This window comes from Balaenoptera acutorostrata, chromosome 4, assembly GCF_949987535.1.
Source record: "Balaenoptera acutorostrata chromosome 4, mBalAcu1.1, whole genome shotgun sequence".
Taxonomy (NCBI): Eukaryota; Metazoa; Chordata; class Mammalia; order Artiodactyla; family Balaenopteridae; genus Balaenoptera; species Balaenoptera acutorostrata.
The window spans coordinates 20,164,103-20,181,923 of record NC_080067.1 but is presented as its reverse complement, the minus strand read 5'-3'; the positions used below and the strand labels follow the sequence as shown (position 1 = coordinate 20,181,923).

Below are 17,821 nucleotides of genomic sequence, written 5' to 3'. Positions count from 1 at the left end.
TTTAATATGTTATATGTAATGTTATTGTATTTCAGTTCATTTGTAGTTAAAACCTGAAAAAAATGAAAAGGTACATGAAACAATGATAAAATTTCAAATAAATATTCATTCGCTTCAAGAGAGTTTTGTAAAAGTAAAAGATCCTTCTATAATTACAAAAAGAGAGTTTGGAGGGAAAAAACACATTGATATGAGGGTAATCATTTTTACTTTCCATACTTCAATGTAGGCATTATCATTTGACTCCCTGATATGAAAGATGAGAACACCAGATCCAGAGCCTTCCTTCCCCTCCCTCACATCGTCACATATTGTGATATTAATATGTTTACATAAATTGTATTTATATTTTAGTTTGTAACTGCAATTTGTAAAATGTTTTGTATTACTACTATTTCATAGTTAAATGTTTCCAAATCTTAACACAGCTTCTCCGCTCCTGAAATCTTCATTTTGATTTACAGACATTTTACTTCAAGTAAGACCTTAACCCCTCTCTGATATTTATTTCTTGAATGTTTTTATCCTTGGAAGTATTTATTTTCAATAATACTTCCCCTTAAATTTTTCAGTTATGGCTTACTTTTTCTTGAATATTTAAAATTTTCCCAAGGCTTACAGAAATTAAAGGATTTTACCCTATGTCACACAACTAGGATGCAAAGTCACGATGAAAACACAGGCCTGATTTCTAAGTTCACCCTTTTGTCATCCATCCATTATCCACTGCCCTCATCCACTTACACACTCGCTCATTATTCATCATTCCCACCTATGTAGCTCTGACTCTATCCATCTGTTATCCCCATCCATCCATCAAACATCCACCTACCTACTTTGTCATCCCTCCGTTCACACACATGATGCAGACTTACATGCATGTATATGTAGCCATTTATCTACCCCCTATTTTGTCTGTCAGTCCACCCACCACCCTTCCATTCATCTGTCTCTCCATTTACCTACATTCATTTACTCCAATATCCACCCATGTACATAGATCCATACATAATTACACCCGCTCTTCCAGACAGTCTTCTATTCAGCTATTCACCCACAAAGCCACCCATTCAAAAATTAGTCCATTCCATCTCCCATGGATCCTTTTATCCTTTCTATTAATTCATCTACTCATCCAGCCAGTTTTTCAATTTATCCAATCACTAATAACTCTGAAATCTAGACCTTCCAATAAATGAGTGGTATTCCTCTAAGATTCTCTTGTGATCTCATTCCATTTCCCATCATCAAGAGAAGACCACATACATATATACAATGGAATATTACTCAGCCATAAAAAGGAACGAAATTGGGTCATTTGTAGAGACGTGGATGGACCTAGAGACTGTCATACAGAGTGAAGTAAGTCAGAAAGAGAAAAACAAATGTCGTATATTAATGCATATATGTGGAATCTAGAAAAAATGGTACAGGTGAACCGGTTTGCAAGGCAGAAATAGAGACAGATGTAGAGAACAAACATATGGACACCAAAGGGGGAAAGCGGGGGCGGGGGGTGGTGGTGGGATGAATTGGGAGATTGGGATTGACATATGTACATTAATACGTACAAAATAGATAATAAGAACCTGCTGTATAAAAAAAAAGAAAAAAAATTGAACAACAACAAAAAAAGAGAGAAGACCACAGCATTCCATGAGAGCAATAAGGAGGTCTGTGAGCTCACACCCTAATCATCTCTCAGCCATATGAAAATTCTTACAACAGAGACTGTGGATCTTATGGCTCTAAGCATGGAGCCCTCTGTTAACAATCTCCCCAATAACTGAAACTTCTGATCTTCTCACAATAACCAATCCCCTCTTTATTGAAAAGCAAAGATGACAGCCGCAGACCATGAGGCAGAAATTTTGCCCATATTTGGATTGCTTTAGACCTCCTCCAACATTGGCCTGATATTTTTGTTGTGGGCAAACCTTTCAAAAAACCACCCACTGATCAGCTCTCTGGCCATCCAGCCAGTATTGAACGTGACCTGCCAATTTACACATAGTTTTAACATCTACTCCCACCCCACCCTATGTAGGTTAAGCAACCTGGAAGCCTCACTTCAATGGACCGCAATAAGAACTTGATGGGAGAGAAGCTCAGTTTCTCACTCAGATGCATGATTCATAGCTAGAATGACTGGATAAAGGCGATTTATGAAAAACACACATCACAACAAATCAAAAGGAAATAGCGTAGAAATAAAAATAAATTTTACAGACCCTCTTGCAGAGTAATTTGCAAAGTAGAGATAAGGAAACTCTAATCAAACCTAAAGTTGAAAAAGAAAAGGAGAAAGAGGAAGAAGGAGGAAAAAGAAGAGAATGTTAATTATGATGATAAGGAATTCAAGGAAGAGAAAGGGAGGTACAAAATAGTGAACTAGCCCTGTCTTCTGGTTGCCTCCCCCAAAAAATCAATGACAGAGAAATTACAGAAGTGAGATGGAGAAACTAATATAAACACTGTGACTAACCCCTGGGAGACTAAGCTGGGTGACTAATGTGAAACGTTAGTAGCAGTCTGAGGCGGGGGTGGCAGGTACACAGGTGGGAAGAAAGGGTGGTGGAGAGATGTTATGTTCTGTTTGTTCCTTGCTGCTGTATTTCCCGGAGGATGGCTGGAGCCTCTGTCACGGGAGAAAAGGAATGAGTGGCAGCAGCTTGGCTGCTCAGGGTGCCAGGCTCATAGCAGAGCCACGCCCATCTGGGATTCTGATGGAGCACATGCAGGCTGCCCAGATGCCCAGACATCTGCTCTTCCATCCCAGTCTCCTCCAGACCCTCATGGATGGCACATGATGGTTTCAAGGACAGTAGGTGATCCCACTCATGAGACCGTTCTAAAGATTTTGTCTTCTATCAGTGCTGCTTTTTTCAAAGAATCTAGGAGTCCCTGACTAGAGAGATTTCTCTGTGACACAAAAGCAAGAAGGAGGTTGAGTAGCAGTTCTGGAGCACCCAGGGCTCTCCATCTTAGGGTCACCGGGAGCGACAAAAACAGACCTTCATCGTATCCCTTACTCATTATCTGATTGGACAGCTGATAACCACAAGGGACACGGGAGTTCACACGACAAAACCAGGAGAGACTTGAGGATTAAAACCACTATAAAAGATACACAACAAACTGGACACAATGTATACAGATCAACTGTGTAAAATAAGTATAGCAAATGTAGCAAATATATTCAAAGGTATAAGGGAGAATATCTGTAAAAGGAAGAAGGAACAAGAAGCAATTTTTTTCAAACCCCATGCCTCTTCTGATAGAAGATTAGGTGATTCATTCCGGACACCAAGAAAAACTAGGCACAGTTTTTAAAAATATATTTGAAGATATTGGAGAGAGAACAAAGTAGCAAAGATGTAGTGGGCCTAGATTTTGGAGAAAATGGGAATCCAGGAAGGTGTGCCCAACATCTGGACTACTTCTGGCCCAGAAGCATTTACTAATTCTGGACAAGTCAGCCGAGGGTCTGGGAGGTGTACTAGTCAGGCTCAAAGGAATGGGGTAGATAGCTGGAGTTTAGGACTCACTGAAGAAGAGAGACTCATGTTGGCATGAGAACCCAAAGAAGTGCAGCCTAGTCGTCAGTGTGGACTGCAAGGAGACCAGCCCTCACAGAGACGTCAGTCCAGCTCCGAAGCATTTCAGTTTCTGAAACCAGATTAAGTGAATACCATTTGCTAGGATTCCCTAGTGCCTGGCATAAACAAATGTAAATCCTCCTTAAAGAAAGATAACACCTTCCTAGGCATCAAGGAAAAGCAAATTAAAGTCACTGTGGGAAATCACTACCTATCCACCAGAATGTCTAAAATTAAAAGACTGACAATATTAAGTGTAAGCAAGGATGTGAAACACTGGAACTCTCATATATCACTGCTGCTTGGTACAACTCCTTTGGAAAGCTGCAAGTATACACTAAATCTGAAAATAGACATACTCTACGATTTAGCAATTCCACACTTAGGTATATGCCCAGAAGAAATATACACGTATATCTGGCACATATATTCATCAAAAAACACATCTAAGAATTTCCATAACAGCAATATTTGTATTAACCAAGCACTGGAAACAACTGAAATGTCCCTCTACAATAGATGGATAAATAAACTGATATATTCACACCATGGAACACTATACAACCTCAAAAATGGATCAACAACTACTACATGCAACACCATGGGTGACTCTTACAAACCCAATATTTAATGAAAGAAGCCAGAGATGCAAGAGTACATATTGTTTGGGACTTCCCTGGTGGTCCAGTGGGTAAGACTCCACGCTCCCAATGGAGGGGGCCCAGGTTTAATCCCTGCTCAGGGAGCTAGATCCCACTTGCATGCCACAACTAAGAGTCCACATGCTACAACTAAAGATCCCACATGCTGCAACTAAGACCCAGCGCAGCCAAAACAAATAAATAAATAATAAATAAATATTTTAAAAAGAGTACATATTGTTTGACTCCACTTATACAAAGTTTAAATATGGGCAAAACCAGTCTTTGCTGAAATATCTGAATAGTTCTTTCCTTTGTGGGAACAGAGCAATGCCTGGGAAGAGGCATGACGGAGACTTCTGGGATGCTGGCAATATTCCTCTTCTTTTTTTTTTTTAATTGAAGTATAGTTAATTTACAATGTTATGTCAGTTTGAAGTGTACAGCAAAGTGATTCAGTTATACATATATATATAAAATATTCCTATTCTTGATCTGAGTGTTGGTTAGATAGATATGTTCACTCTGCAAAAATTCATTAAGCTGTACACTTGTGAATTGTTGACTTTTAGGCATGCATGATATATTTCAATAAAAGTTTACATTAAAATATGTAGGTAGAAAGGTGGAGCAAACATACTTTTCCCTATTCCTCCTGCTAAATACAATTGAATACTCTAGATACTATGTACAAAACAAACATAAGAAAACTCTAAAAGGTGGAGAAAAGAAGGCAGACCTGCTTTGGACCTTAGGGCCTGAGGAATGACATGGTGATGAGTTCCCTGGGTTTTCCTTTTACCTCTTATGTCCTGGACTTGGAGCTGAAGAAGCTAGTGACTAAAAAACACCACTGAGCACAGACAAAAATAAAGCCCCAACCAAAGCTTGCTCTCTCTAGTCAATGGAGCAGGAAAGGGACAGCTTAGTAAGACAGAAAACTTTTAGTCAAACACTGCAGAAAAACTGTGAGGTCCCCCCACTGCCACCTACCTACCCCAGCAAAGTCCAAGCGGTGAGTATAGACTTCTACCATCTCTAAGCTAGATCGAGGTGCCCCAATCCTTCAGCTGGGATGGGGGCATCAGAGAAGGCCAAGATGGGAGCTGGGCCTGTTGTCTCCACTGGGCAGTACGGGGTGGGGGGAGGTAGGCAGTGACTCCCACCTGCAGTGTCAGCGAAGACCATGTGGGGAGTCCGGATGTTCACCCCCTCCCCGACAGTAACAAGGCCCACCTGATCTTTGACAAACGGCTGAAAATAATCCACTAGAGGAAGAACAATGTTGCTGAAGCAGCTGGACATCCATAGACCAAAAAAACCCAAAATCAGCCTCCAACCTAAGTCTCATAGCTCATACAAATTTAACTCAAAGTGAATCATGAACTGAAATGTAAAACATAAACCTATTTTTAACCTTTTAGGGAAAAACATAGAAAATTTTTGAGACTTAGGGCTTAGTCATGACAGCAAAAGCACAATTCTTAAAAGAAAAAAATCAATAAGGTGGGCTTCATCAAAATTGAAAACTTTTACTCTGCAAAAAACCCTGTTAAGAGGATGAAAACACAAGCTGCAGACTGGGAGAAAAATATTTGCAGACCACATATCTGACAGAGGACTAATATCTAGAATATATAGAGAACTCTCAAAATGCAACAGTAAAACAGCAAACAATCCAATTAAAAAATGAACAAAAGCCATGAACAGATATTTCAGACGATATACAGATAGCAAATAAGCACATGAAAAGATGTTCAACATTATTAGCCATTAGAGAAAAGCAGATTAAAACCACAGTGAGGTATCTCTACACACTTCACAGAATGGCTCAAAAAGTAGTGACAAAACCATATGCTGGTGAGGATGTGGAGAGACCGGATCCCTCATACGATGTTGGTAGGAATGTAAAGTGGTACCAACTGGCAAAGAGTTCGGCTATTCCTTTTAAAAAAAAAAAACTAAACATGCAGCTACCATATGACCCAGCAATTGCACTCCTTGGTATGTATCCCAGAGAAATAAAAACTTATGTTCACACAAAAACCTGTACATGAAAACAAACAAACAAACAAACCTGTACATGAATGTTCATAGCAGCTCTATTTGTAATGGCCCCAAACTGGAAATAACCCAGATGCCCTTCCAGGGGTGAATGGTAAACAAACTGTGGTAATCCCTACTATGGAATACTGGTCAGCAGTAAAAGGGAGCCAACTATTGATACACAAAACCTGGGTGAATCGCCACAGAATCATGCCAGGTGAAAAACACCAATCCCTAAAGGTTACATACTGTATGATTTCATTTATATAACATTCTTAAAATGACAAAATTGTTGAGACAAAGAACAGTTAAGCGGTTGCCAGAGATTAGGAAAGGGGTGGGGCAGGAGGAAGAGGGTGTTCCTATAAAAGGACGGCATGAGGGACCCTTGTGGGGATGGAAATGTTCTGCACCTATCGATATCTTGGTTGTGATATGGTACTATAGTTTGTTTTTGTTTTTGTTTTTTTGGCTGTGTTGGGTCTTCGTTGCTGTGCACGGGCTTTCTCTAGTTGCGGCGAGCGGGGGCTACTTTTCGTTGTGCTGTGCGGGCTTATTGCGGTGGCTTCTTTTGTTGCGGAGCATGGGCTCTAGGCACGCAGGCTTCAGCAGTTGTGGCTCGTGGGCTCTAGAGCACAGGCTCAGTAGTTGTGGCGCACGGGCTTAGTTGCTCCGCGGCATGTGGGATCTTCCCGGACCAGGGCTCGAACCTGTGTTTTCTGCGTTGGCAGGCAGATTCTTAACCACCGTGCCACCAGGGAAGTCCGGTACTATAGTTTTGCAAGATGTTACCACTGAGGGAATCTGGATAAATGATGCACAGGATCTGTCTTATTTCTTACAACTGCTTGTAAATCTATAATGATCTCAAAATAAAAAGTTTAATTAAAAACGCGTATAATAATATGTATAAATGAATCACTTTGCTATGCACCTGAAATACTGTAAATCAACTATACTTCAAATTTTTTAAAAGTTTTTAAAAAGTGCATACAATAGCAAAGAGCTGAGAACAGTCAAGACTCTCTTGAAGAAAATGAAAACTATAAGTGAAGGTGTAGAGCTATATGAGCTGAGGACTATTTTTGGAAAACAGTTTGGCATAAGATTAAACATATACTTAATTCTATACCTCAGTTTATTTACTCAATACACAGCTTGCAAAAACTTCTCACAGGTGTATCAGGAGGCACATAAAGAATGTTCACAACAGCATTATTTGTAGTAGCAGAAGGAAAACTGGGTGCATTTTCCAGTGTTAATTTCCTGGTTTTACTAATGTACTATGGCTCTGTAAGATGTTATCATTGTGAATCTAAAAGTATTTCACATTTTTAAACTGGACACATTTTACTGAAAATGATTTTTAAATTGGAGCAAACAATGGAATACAAAATCGCAGTGAAAATGAAAGGACTGCTGTTATACGCATCAACAGATGAATCTTAGGAACATGACGTAAGAAAAATGTAAGTCATAGGAGAAAAACACGTCATTTGATACCTTAGGTAAGTTCAAAAGATGCAAACAAAAGGAGGTATTGTTAAAGGACACATCAAAATGTGATAAACTCAAAGAAAAGCCAGCTGGGGTTCTGGATTTCCGCATTGGGGAGGGAGGGGGCGGCAGGGGTGCAGTGGAGGGAAACAACAGAGGCTTCAAAATATTGTAATGTTTGCTCCAGCTGGGTGGAGGGTAAATGGGCATTCCTAATGACAGGTTTTCTTTGCAACTTATGTATACATCGTTAGCCTCAATAGGAAGCTTTACATAATTTTCAAAAATGGAACACAAGGATGCCATGTGGAAGAAACTTGTTCCAGTGGGATTGCCAAACTGAGTGTCACGGTGGCCACATTTCACATTTTGTTTTCCCCACCTGGAGAAAGCCTGTTTGCTCTAGGGCAGGTTAAGGACAAGACCCCAAATAAGGAGAGATGAGCAATGACAAAACGTGGGGAAGGAGAGGGATGTGGACCCAACTCTGATCCCATAGCCCGATGACCACATTCTGTGAGCAATGCCACTGTCTGCTCCCGCTACCTGAGCCAGCCCACGTCGCTGCATCTAAGTAGCTGGAGTCGGGGTTTTGTCATTTGAACTGGAAGAATTGGACAGAGTCCCACAAGGCATCCTGGCCCACAGTCAGCTGGGGCTGGTAAGCACGTAAGCTGACTCAGAGGCTTAGAGGTGCCCAGAGGGGCCCGTGTCCCACCCCTCCCTCCCCTACGGCCCCACTGCCTCACGTATGGACCAGATGGTCAGGGAAGGCACAGGACTTGCCCAGGCTTACCTAAAAGATGGTACTATTTCTGTCGCACTTTGTCTTGCCACAGACGATTTCCTCAGGATGTGACAAGAGTGTGTGGGAAGACAGCACCAGATGTTATGAAAAGGTGTGGGTGGGAGGAAGGGTGCCCCGTTGGGTGCCTCCCCTGCCCCTCCCATGGAGGGACCACTCATAGAGACAGGAAGGGCTGTGGCTTGCGAGGCTTGTCTCCTTCTAGGGCATCCTTCAGCCCCATGCTGGATGCAGCCTCCTGAGGGAGCAAAACCCCAGAGCAGAAGTGGGGTGGGAGTTTGAAAGGTGGCCCTGTGCCTGATGCCAGGCATCATAGGGGAGATATCCCAGGGTGATGCCCTACCATCTATGGGGCTCCAAACCAAAGGCCATTCTGAGGAGTGGAACAGTTGTTTGTTTGTTTTTTTCCCAGTGGGAAAAGTATGAATTTTTTATTTTTTAAACTTATTTTTATTTAGAACATTTTTTATTGAATGAAAGATTCTTTAAATCCTACAGTGCTTTACAATTTTCAGAAGTTTCACACATATGATTTCATATAATCCCATAATAACCTTTTTTTTTTCTCCTACCCCTATATTGCCCCTTCCCCGTCCCTCTCCCCACTGGTAACCACAGTTTGTTCTCTGTATCTGTGAGTCTACTTCTTTTTTGCTTTATTCACTAGTTTGTTATAGTTTCTAGTTGCCACATATAATATCATACAGTATTTATCTTTCTCTGTCTGATGTATTTCGCTTAGCATAATGCCCTCCAAGTTCATCCATGTTGCTGCAAATGGCAAAATTTCATTCTTTTTTATGGCTGAGTAGTATTCCATCTATATCTATATCTATCTATCTATCTATCTATCTATCTATCTATATACCACATCTTCTTTGTCTTTATCTGTTGATGAACACTTAGGTTGCTTCCAATTGTCAATAATGCTCCTATGAACATTGAGGTGCATGTATCTTTCTGAATTATTATTTTTTGGATATATACCCAGGAGTGGAATTGCTAGATCATCTGGCAGTTCTATTTTTAGTTTTTTGAGGAAACTCCATACTGTTTTCCACAGTGGCTGCACCACTTTACATTCCCACCAACAGTGTACAAGGGTTCCCTTTTCTCCACATCCTTGTCAACATTTGTTATCTTTGGTCTTTTTGAATATAGACATTCTGACAGGTGTGAGGTAATATCTCATTGTGGTTCTGATTTGCATTTTCCTGATGATTAGTAATACTGAGCACCTTTTCATGAGCCTGTTGGCCATCTGCATTTCCTCTTTGGAAAAATGTCTATTTAGTTTTTCTGCCCATTTTTTAATTGGCTTGTTTTGTTTTTTTGATGTTGAGTTGTATGAGCTCTTTAAATACATTGAATACTAACCCCTTATTGGTCATATCATTTGCAGACATCTTCTCCCATTTAGTAGTTTGTCCTTTCATTTTGTCAATGGTTTCTTTTGCTGTGCAAAAGCATTTAAGCTTAACTAGGTCCCATTTGATTATGTTTGCTTTTGTTACCTTCGCTTTAGGAGATGGATCCAAAAAAAACATTTCTGCAATTTATGTCAAAGAGTGTTCTGCCTATGTTTTCCTCTAAGAGTCTTATAGTACGTGGTTTTACATTTAGGTCTTTAATCCATTTTGAGTCTATTTTTGTATATGGTGTTCGAGAATGTTCTAACTTCATTCTTTTACACATAGCTGTTCAGTATTCCTAGTACCACTTATTGAAAAGAACAAGACAACAATGTCCACTCTTGCCTTTTTTATTCAGCATAGTTTTTGAAGTCCTAGCCACAGCAATCAGAGAAGAAAAAGATATAAAAGGAATCCAAATTGGAAAGAAAGGAGTAAAACTGTCACTGTTTGCAGATGAAATGACACTACCCATAGAAAATCCTAAAGATGCCACCAGGAAACTACTAGAGCTCATCAATGAATTTGGTACAGTTGTAGGATACAAAATTAATATACAGGAATCTATTGCATTTCTATATGCTAACCGCATACTATCAAACAGAGAAATTAAGGAAACAATCCCATTTACCATTGCACCAAAAAGAACAAAATACCCACAAATAAACCTACCTAAGAAGGTTAAAGACCTGTACTCAGAAAACTATAAGACACTGATTAAAGAAATTGAACATGATGGAAACAGATGGAAAGATATACCATGTTCTTGGATTAGAAGAATTAAAATTGTTAAAATGACCATACTATCCAAGTCAATCTACAGATTCAATGCAATCCCTACCAAAATACCAATAGCATTTTTCACGGAACCAGAACAAATAATTTCAAATTTTGTATGGAAACACAAAAGACCCCAAATAGCCAAAACAATCTTGAGAAAGAAGTACAGAGCTGGAGGAATCATGCTCCCTGGCTTCAGACTATATTACAAAGCCCCAGTAATCAAAACAGTATGGCACTGGCACAAAAATCAGACACATAGGTCAATGGAACAGAATATACAACCCAGAAATAAATCCACACACTTATGGTCAATTAATCTATGACAAAGGAGGCAAAAATATACAATGGGGAAAAGACAATCTCTTCAATAAGTGGAACAGTTGTTCTGATTTGGGTTCTAGACATTCATTCAAACATTCAACAACTATTTCTTAAGCTCTGAGCTAGGTCCTTGGGATTCAGTAGTGGAGCCTCAACTGCTGATTTCATGGAACTCACTCTCTGGTTTGTAATAAGCAATGAGAGAAAGAGAGGCTCTAAGTAAACAAACCATGGAGCCAGACAGGGAGACATCCCAAGCAAGCCACGAAAGTCAAAAAGAGGGCAACAAATGTCCCCTGGAAATCTCCAGAGATGAAGGTTGCTTCTCACTTTTCTCTCTGTGTGAAATACACACACACACATGCAACATGTTCCTAAGCATTTGGGTTATAATCCCAAATAAATGTTCATTGAACAGTCCTAAAAGCATAGACCACGTGGTGGCAGCACAGTAGAGGCAGCTTTGTAAAACCTCAAAGCTAGCATTAGCCAGAATGCTAGGACTGGGTTGGGAGTGCTTCTAACACCTGGCACCTGCTCCTTGTTCTCACCCACTCACAACTTACTCTGTGTGCCTTAACAGGTCAGATGAATACAGAGGCAAATGGGAGGTCTCCCTCCTGTGCTCCAGGAGCTCATTGTCCAGATACACCTAATTGCCAGGGCAAGGAGCGGCGTTGTCAACACGGTGGCCCCAGGGTCCAGGGATCCAGGGCACCGTTCTGGAGATGGAGGTGCTGACATTCAGAGCCTCATTGCTCCTTCTCTCCCACGGGGCATTAGGTTTAGGATAAAATGATCCTTAGGAGCGGCTGGTTTGAGGAAGGTACGCCTTTTACTGGTGCTTCCTCTCTCGCTGGGCATGTCTGTGGGGACACCTATGACCCCACAGATTGTGCCCAAGAGGAGGGATCTGGGTCTAGAGAGGGTAGGGAGGGCAAGAGACGCACAAGATGACAGTAGAGGCTGTGTGCGCACACACGGTCCACCACACCCTGGCTCACCCCCCACTCCTTTCCTTTCCACCCTCTCGGATGGCCAGGTTGAGTGTGCATCCGTGTCTCAGGAGGTGGAGGAAGGGACTAGCATTTAGGTTTAAAGACCAGAAACGAATATCCCCTGATAATTTCACGTCATTTTCTGGATTCAAAGGAGGGGTAGAGTGGGGAAGACCGACGTAGAGGGGCAATGAGACAGGGCCCGATTCGGGGGCCTCTCTGAGGCACGGCGAGGCGGTTCTCTCCCCGCCCAGGTGCGGGCTCCGGGTGGGTGGACTGGCGCCCCCCAGCCCCTTAGGCCCCGAATGACATCAGAGGCTGAGGAGCGCGCAGAGCGCAGGCGCGGGCGGAGAAGAGAGGTGGGAGGGGGGCCGACTAGTGCGGCGAGGGAGAGCGCTCCTCCGCCCTGCGCGCAGTCCTTGCGCCCCGCTCCGCCCGCGCCTCGCTGTTCGCGCCGCGCCTCGGGAGTCCAGAGCGCGCCCCTCGCACCGCATCAAGCGCCGCCCGCGGCAGCCCAGCCCCAGCCTTCCTCCTCCTCCTCTTCTTTCTTTCTCCTCCTCCTTCTCCTCCGCCGCCGGACACGCAGCCGCAGGCCGGGGCCGGGACGCAGCTGGGGAGTCAGGGACGCGCGCAGCCAGCCCTTCCCCCTCCGGCTCCCGCACCGCCGGCCGCCTCCCCTCGCCCTCCTCCTCTCCCCTCCCTGCTCCTTCGCTTCTCCTCCTCCTCCTCCTCCTCTCCCAGCCCAGGCTGCCAGCACCATGTCCGCAGGGGGAGATTTTGGGAACCCACTGAGAAAATTCAAGTTGGTGTTCTTGGGGGAGCAGAGTGGTAAGTACCCCTCTTATTCTCTTGGCTTGGCGTCGAGTCTAACCCCCGCCAAATCATCCACCCGATTGGGACCCCGGCTCCGGCTCGGAAAGGCCCCTCGGTGCCTGGGTAGAGGGGAGGTATGGGGATGAGAGGTCGGGGCCGGCTCGGGCGGGGCCGGGCAGGGGAGGGGCCAAGGGTAAGGGCCGAGGAGACGCTGGGGCCGGAGGTGGGGGTGAGGGTGGGATCTGGGGTGGAGGCTCGGGGTGCGGGTGCAGGTGCGGCGTTGCGGGGGGGGGGGCCGGTGGGCGGCGGCTCGCTCAGAGGCGCCGGCCGAGGCGTGAAGGCTCCGGGCTCGCTGGCTCGCTCGCACTGCGGCACCGGCTGCGGGCGACCGCGCAGGTGGCGGGGCGCCGGCGAGGGTCGCGGGGAGGACGGCGCCCCCCTTTGGAGAACGAGACGGGACTGGCGTCTGGCCGCTCCCCACCCCGCGGCACCGGAGGGGTTCCCTGGGGCCCCTGCCTGGAACCGTAATTACGGGCACGTCCAGATCCCGGGGCAGACGGCCGCGGGCGGGGGGAGACCCACAGATGTCTTCTCTGAAAAGAGCGGGTGCAGGTCGTGGGAGAACAGGGCGCCTACCTCCCCTGGCTTACGTCCGACTGGGCACAGAAGGTTCTAGACCCGTTGCCCTTCGCCAGTGTGTATTAGCCCCTATGGGGCTCAGAGATCTGGGCGATGATGACAGCAAGGGTTCCCCAGTGCGAGGCAGATTTGGGGGATGGTACGGGGCGCCTCACACCAAGAGCCATGAAGCCCAAGGCTGGGCAGAGAAAGGACCAGGCGACACGCCCTGCCTGGCTTCCCAGCACCCCTCCCGAGAGCGTTGGCGGCGGATTCTTCCCACCCCCCAGCTCACCGCCCTTCTTGGGGGAGGGGAGGTCACCGTGGCAGCGGGCCAGGGGCCGGGGAGAGGGGGAGACAAATGGCTTCCGTGCTGCCCAGCAGCCTCCCCAGGGAAAGCATCTCTGAAATCCAGGTTAGTCCCGAGGTGGGAAGACCAGGCTGAAGAGCATGGACCCTCTGACACTTGCAGGAAGGAGTGGTTTTCAGAGCATCCCTCCAGAGGCCTCTCACCTGGGGCTGCAGGGAGACCAGCTGGGCCCTGACCAGCTCTGCTGTGGGAGAAGGCCGTCTCTGGGAGCAGGACCAGCAGCTCTAGCGCTACAGACCAGTCCAGTTCACCTGGTTTGGTGCCTGTCTGTACAAGGGGCCAAGACACACACAACCTTGGGAGGACCTGGTGGGCTCCAGGAGCAGTGCTGCTGTGATGTGTGTACCTATGGGTTGTGGAGGTCACATAGCAACCTCCTGCCTGCTGCTGCTCATTACAGCTCAGAGAAGGGTGTCAGAAGGTGGTCAAGTTCTGACATGGGTTTTGGGGCCAGGCTGGGCGTTTCAGAACAAAATCAACTCAGGCAGCCAGCCCTGTGTCCTGGACTCTGAGTTTCTGATCTTAGTAGATTCCAGTTTCACAAAACTAACTTTTCCTTGTGCCTAAAGGGATTTGGGGGGTGGGGGTGGTCTTCACATCCCAGTGCTATTCTTAGCGGGCCTAGAGCCCTGGGAGTTGAATTCTTAGCTGTGTTCCCTTGAGCAGATTTCAAAGCCTCTCTGAGCCTTAGTTTCTGTAAGATGGTTGCCTAAGGGCAGTTCTCTTACCCCTTCATGTTTCCTCAGTGTCTCTCAAAGGGCCTGGACCATGGGAGCTTCCCGACAAACACTTGTTTGTTCCAAGTCTGAACATGCTTCAGCAAAGGACCAGGGGTTTGATGAGGAGAATGTCTCGTGTGTTTGAGCGAAAACTTTGGGCTCCCACGGAATCTCTGATGGGCTGAGGCCCCTACTGAGCCCTGCAAACCCCCTTTGCCCCTAAAATCACAGAAATGAGACCTGAAGGCCTCAGAGAGTGAGCCCCCACCTCTCCAGCATGTTTATATGGGAAGTTCGAGCCCCAGGGATGGGGTGTGGACCCAGAGTCCTACTGTGAGTTGTTAACCCTTCTGGGACTGGAACCGCGTCTCCTGTTCCCAGTCACTAACATGCCCTTGGGAAATAAGGTGACTTTGAATTGGGGAAGCCAAGAATTGGGGAGCTTTCCTGATAGGGGGTTAGGGTTGCCATACTCTGGCCAGGCTTGTGGCTGGGTTGGGTGACCCGGTGGGGATACCAGGCTAGTTGGTTGGGAGCATGCTTTCTGGGCCCTTTGAACATGGTCATTAGGGAAAAAGGCACTGCCATCAGTGAGACTGGCTATTAGCCACTCTGGTCCCTTCTGGCAGGGAGCCCTAGGACCCTGAAAAGCCTCCTCCCACTTTGTTGTGTCATTAGTGGGTTGTTTACCTTCAATTTTACAGAGCTTTTGGGGTCCCTGAGTTAGGCAGGAGACATGTGCATCCCTGAGCCTGGTGGAACAGAGGAATTGCCACCGCAGCCATGGCTTCCATCTTGCCTGCGTGCACTTTTACACGTGTTGGTCCTTTGTGCCCACATCCTCTACAGCCTGTGTGGTGGAGGGAATTCTGAATTCCCACTGAATTCTGGCCATCACCTCCACCCTGGGTCTCCCTCCCTGTGTGACCTTGGAGGTACCTCCCCTTCTGTACACAGGGAACTTGGGTCAGCTGAGCACAACAGGGACTTCTAGAACAGCATGGGCTGGCCTATATGAGCTGAGTCCCCTGGAAAGGGGCCAGGGGAAGGAGCTGGCCTTCTCCTGTTTCCTGTGCCTGGCTTACTGGTAGCATCTCTCTAGGCCAGTGGGCGAGGACAGCTGGATCCCAGAGAGGAGTGCCCGGCCTGGAGCCCGGTGATGAGGAGGGTGCCCAGGACCAGATAATCCCAGGGGCATCGGGCCTTCAGAGATTCCAGGGACCTGGTTTGGGTGGGAAGCCTTGAGGAGCCACTCTGGAGAGAATACCTCTAGCCCATGGGAGAGTACCCCCTCCTAGCAGCAGAATGATTGTCTTACTGTGGAGCATGGAATACAGGCTGGCCAGTATCAGCCTGGCAGGGGGAGGGATTGTGGAGAGGTTGCTGTGAACCCAGGATGAAGGGTTTCCTTGCAGTGGGGAGGCTGTGCAATCCTGCTGGGTCTCAGATGGCTCTCTGGGCCTGCTGGCCTTGCCCTTGTGCTGATGGCAGTGGAGGGGGAAAGAGGGGGTGATGCACACCAGTCCCGACTTGGGCACTTGGTGGCATCCAGAGAAGGCAGGCATGAGCAGATATCTGAGGAAGGAGCTCGACCTGGGGGACACAGCCCTCCTCCTGAGTTCTGATGGCGTTCTGTGGGGCTCCAGCTTCACGCAGGGCTTCTCCGAGTGTGTGTGGCAGGGAGGGGGAAGTGGGCTGTGTCTGCTGCACTCTGGCCTCTGCTCACCTCCCTTCCCTGAGACCCCTCCAGCCGGAGCAGGAAGACTGATGGACACAAGTTTGGTCTCCTTCCCCAGGCTGAGGCCAGTAGGCCAGCTTCTCCCTCTGACCAGCCCCCTTCCTGTCCTCCCCTGGCAGTTGTGTTGCTGGAGGTACCATCCATGCCGAGCACGATGTGAGTGGCATCCCTGGACTCGTGCAGCATGGTGACCCTGCAGGCAGCTTTGGTTGTTTACTCATTTGTTCAACCATCCCTCTCTCCCTCCCCGACCCGCCTCTCTCCCTTCCTCCTCCCAGCATCCATTTATTCATTCAATCAGATCTTTGAGTGTATCCCTGCCTCGTGGAACTTACAGTCCACTGGGGAGCACAGACATCTGCGGATATAATTACAGTAAAGGTCTGCGAGGGCCGTGACGAGGGAGGAACAGCTGCTGTAGAAGCACATAGCGGGGCGTCCTGCCCACCTTTGGGGGCAGGTGTCAGAGGCGCCTTCTAAAGGCTTCAGAGGGGGAGACGCTTCTATAGGCAGCATGCTGGTACTCCTTCTCTGGGCCGAGTGCAGGGAGTAGGTCTTGCAAGGGGCCCACCCTCTCCAGGGAGCTTTGTCTGCTCTTCTTCCCCCTTCATAGAGGAAGTGTGTGGGGTGGGGAGCAGGAGGACAAGGGTGACCCGCAGGCGTCTGGCTGCTACTGCTGAGAGGGAAGGGGCTGTCCCTCCACTTTCATCCCCGTCCTCACTGCCAGGAGGGCTCCCGCTCCCCACCTGCGGCTGGGCCCTGCCTGACCCCTGCCTTCCCCCCACCCACACTGCTACAGCCACACAGGGAGCTCACCGCTGGCCTGGTGGTTGTGCCTGAAGCCCATCCCAGAAGTTGGTTCCTCCCAGACCTGCTGGCCCTGCTGTGCCCAGCCTAGCTGGGCACTCACCATGGTGGAGCTTTGTTTTTTTCTGAACATTTTTAGAAACAATCACATGCTGCCCCAAGACCTCTGTTGTCTTGGTTACTCAGGATTTTAAAATGCTTATTAACTTCTTTTAGGTACAAAAACCCTAACTGAATTTTAAGCCCCTTAAGGACAAATTTCAGCACCTTAAGGTGACTAGTCATCTTAGTCATCCTTCCCCCTTCTCCGCCTGCAGGAGGTTTGTGCTCATTAAATATCTCATTTGAAAGTGATGAGAGATCTTTGCTGTGTGGGATTTGCTGATGGCCCGTCAGCAGATTGAAAGCGACAGGAGTCAAGGCCGCTTTGGAATAGGATTCTTCATCCTGACACCTGCCGCTTTCTCAAGCCAGAGGATTTTTATCTGCAACACTTACAGAGTCTTTCATAGAGGATTGGCTTATTTAGCCTTGGTCATGCCCACCTCACCGTTCATCTCACGGAAGCTGAATTTCTCAGGGCACCCCCATCCCCCATCCCCACCACCGTCTCTGCAGAACTTTGAGAAGCAGCAAGGCCACCAGAGGTGGGGC

General features: G+C 46.8%; 1 protein-coding gene across 1 annotated transcript in view; it reads left to right on the top strand.

The window, feature by feature from the left end:
- Positions 1–12,475: 12,475 nt before the first annotated feature.
- The window catches only part of RAB6B (RAB6B, member RAS oncogene family), a 61,298-nt gene continuing 55,952 nt past the window's right edge, over positions 12,476–17,821 (top strand). Inside the window, exon 1 of the mRNA XM_007170378.2 lies at positions 12,476–12,930. Within this exon, the coding sequence (XP_007170440.2) occupies positions 12,861–12,930 (70 nt within the window). The 5' untranslated portion in view covers positions 12,476–12,860. The remainder of the gene's footprint in view (positions 12,931–17,821) is intronic.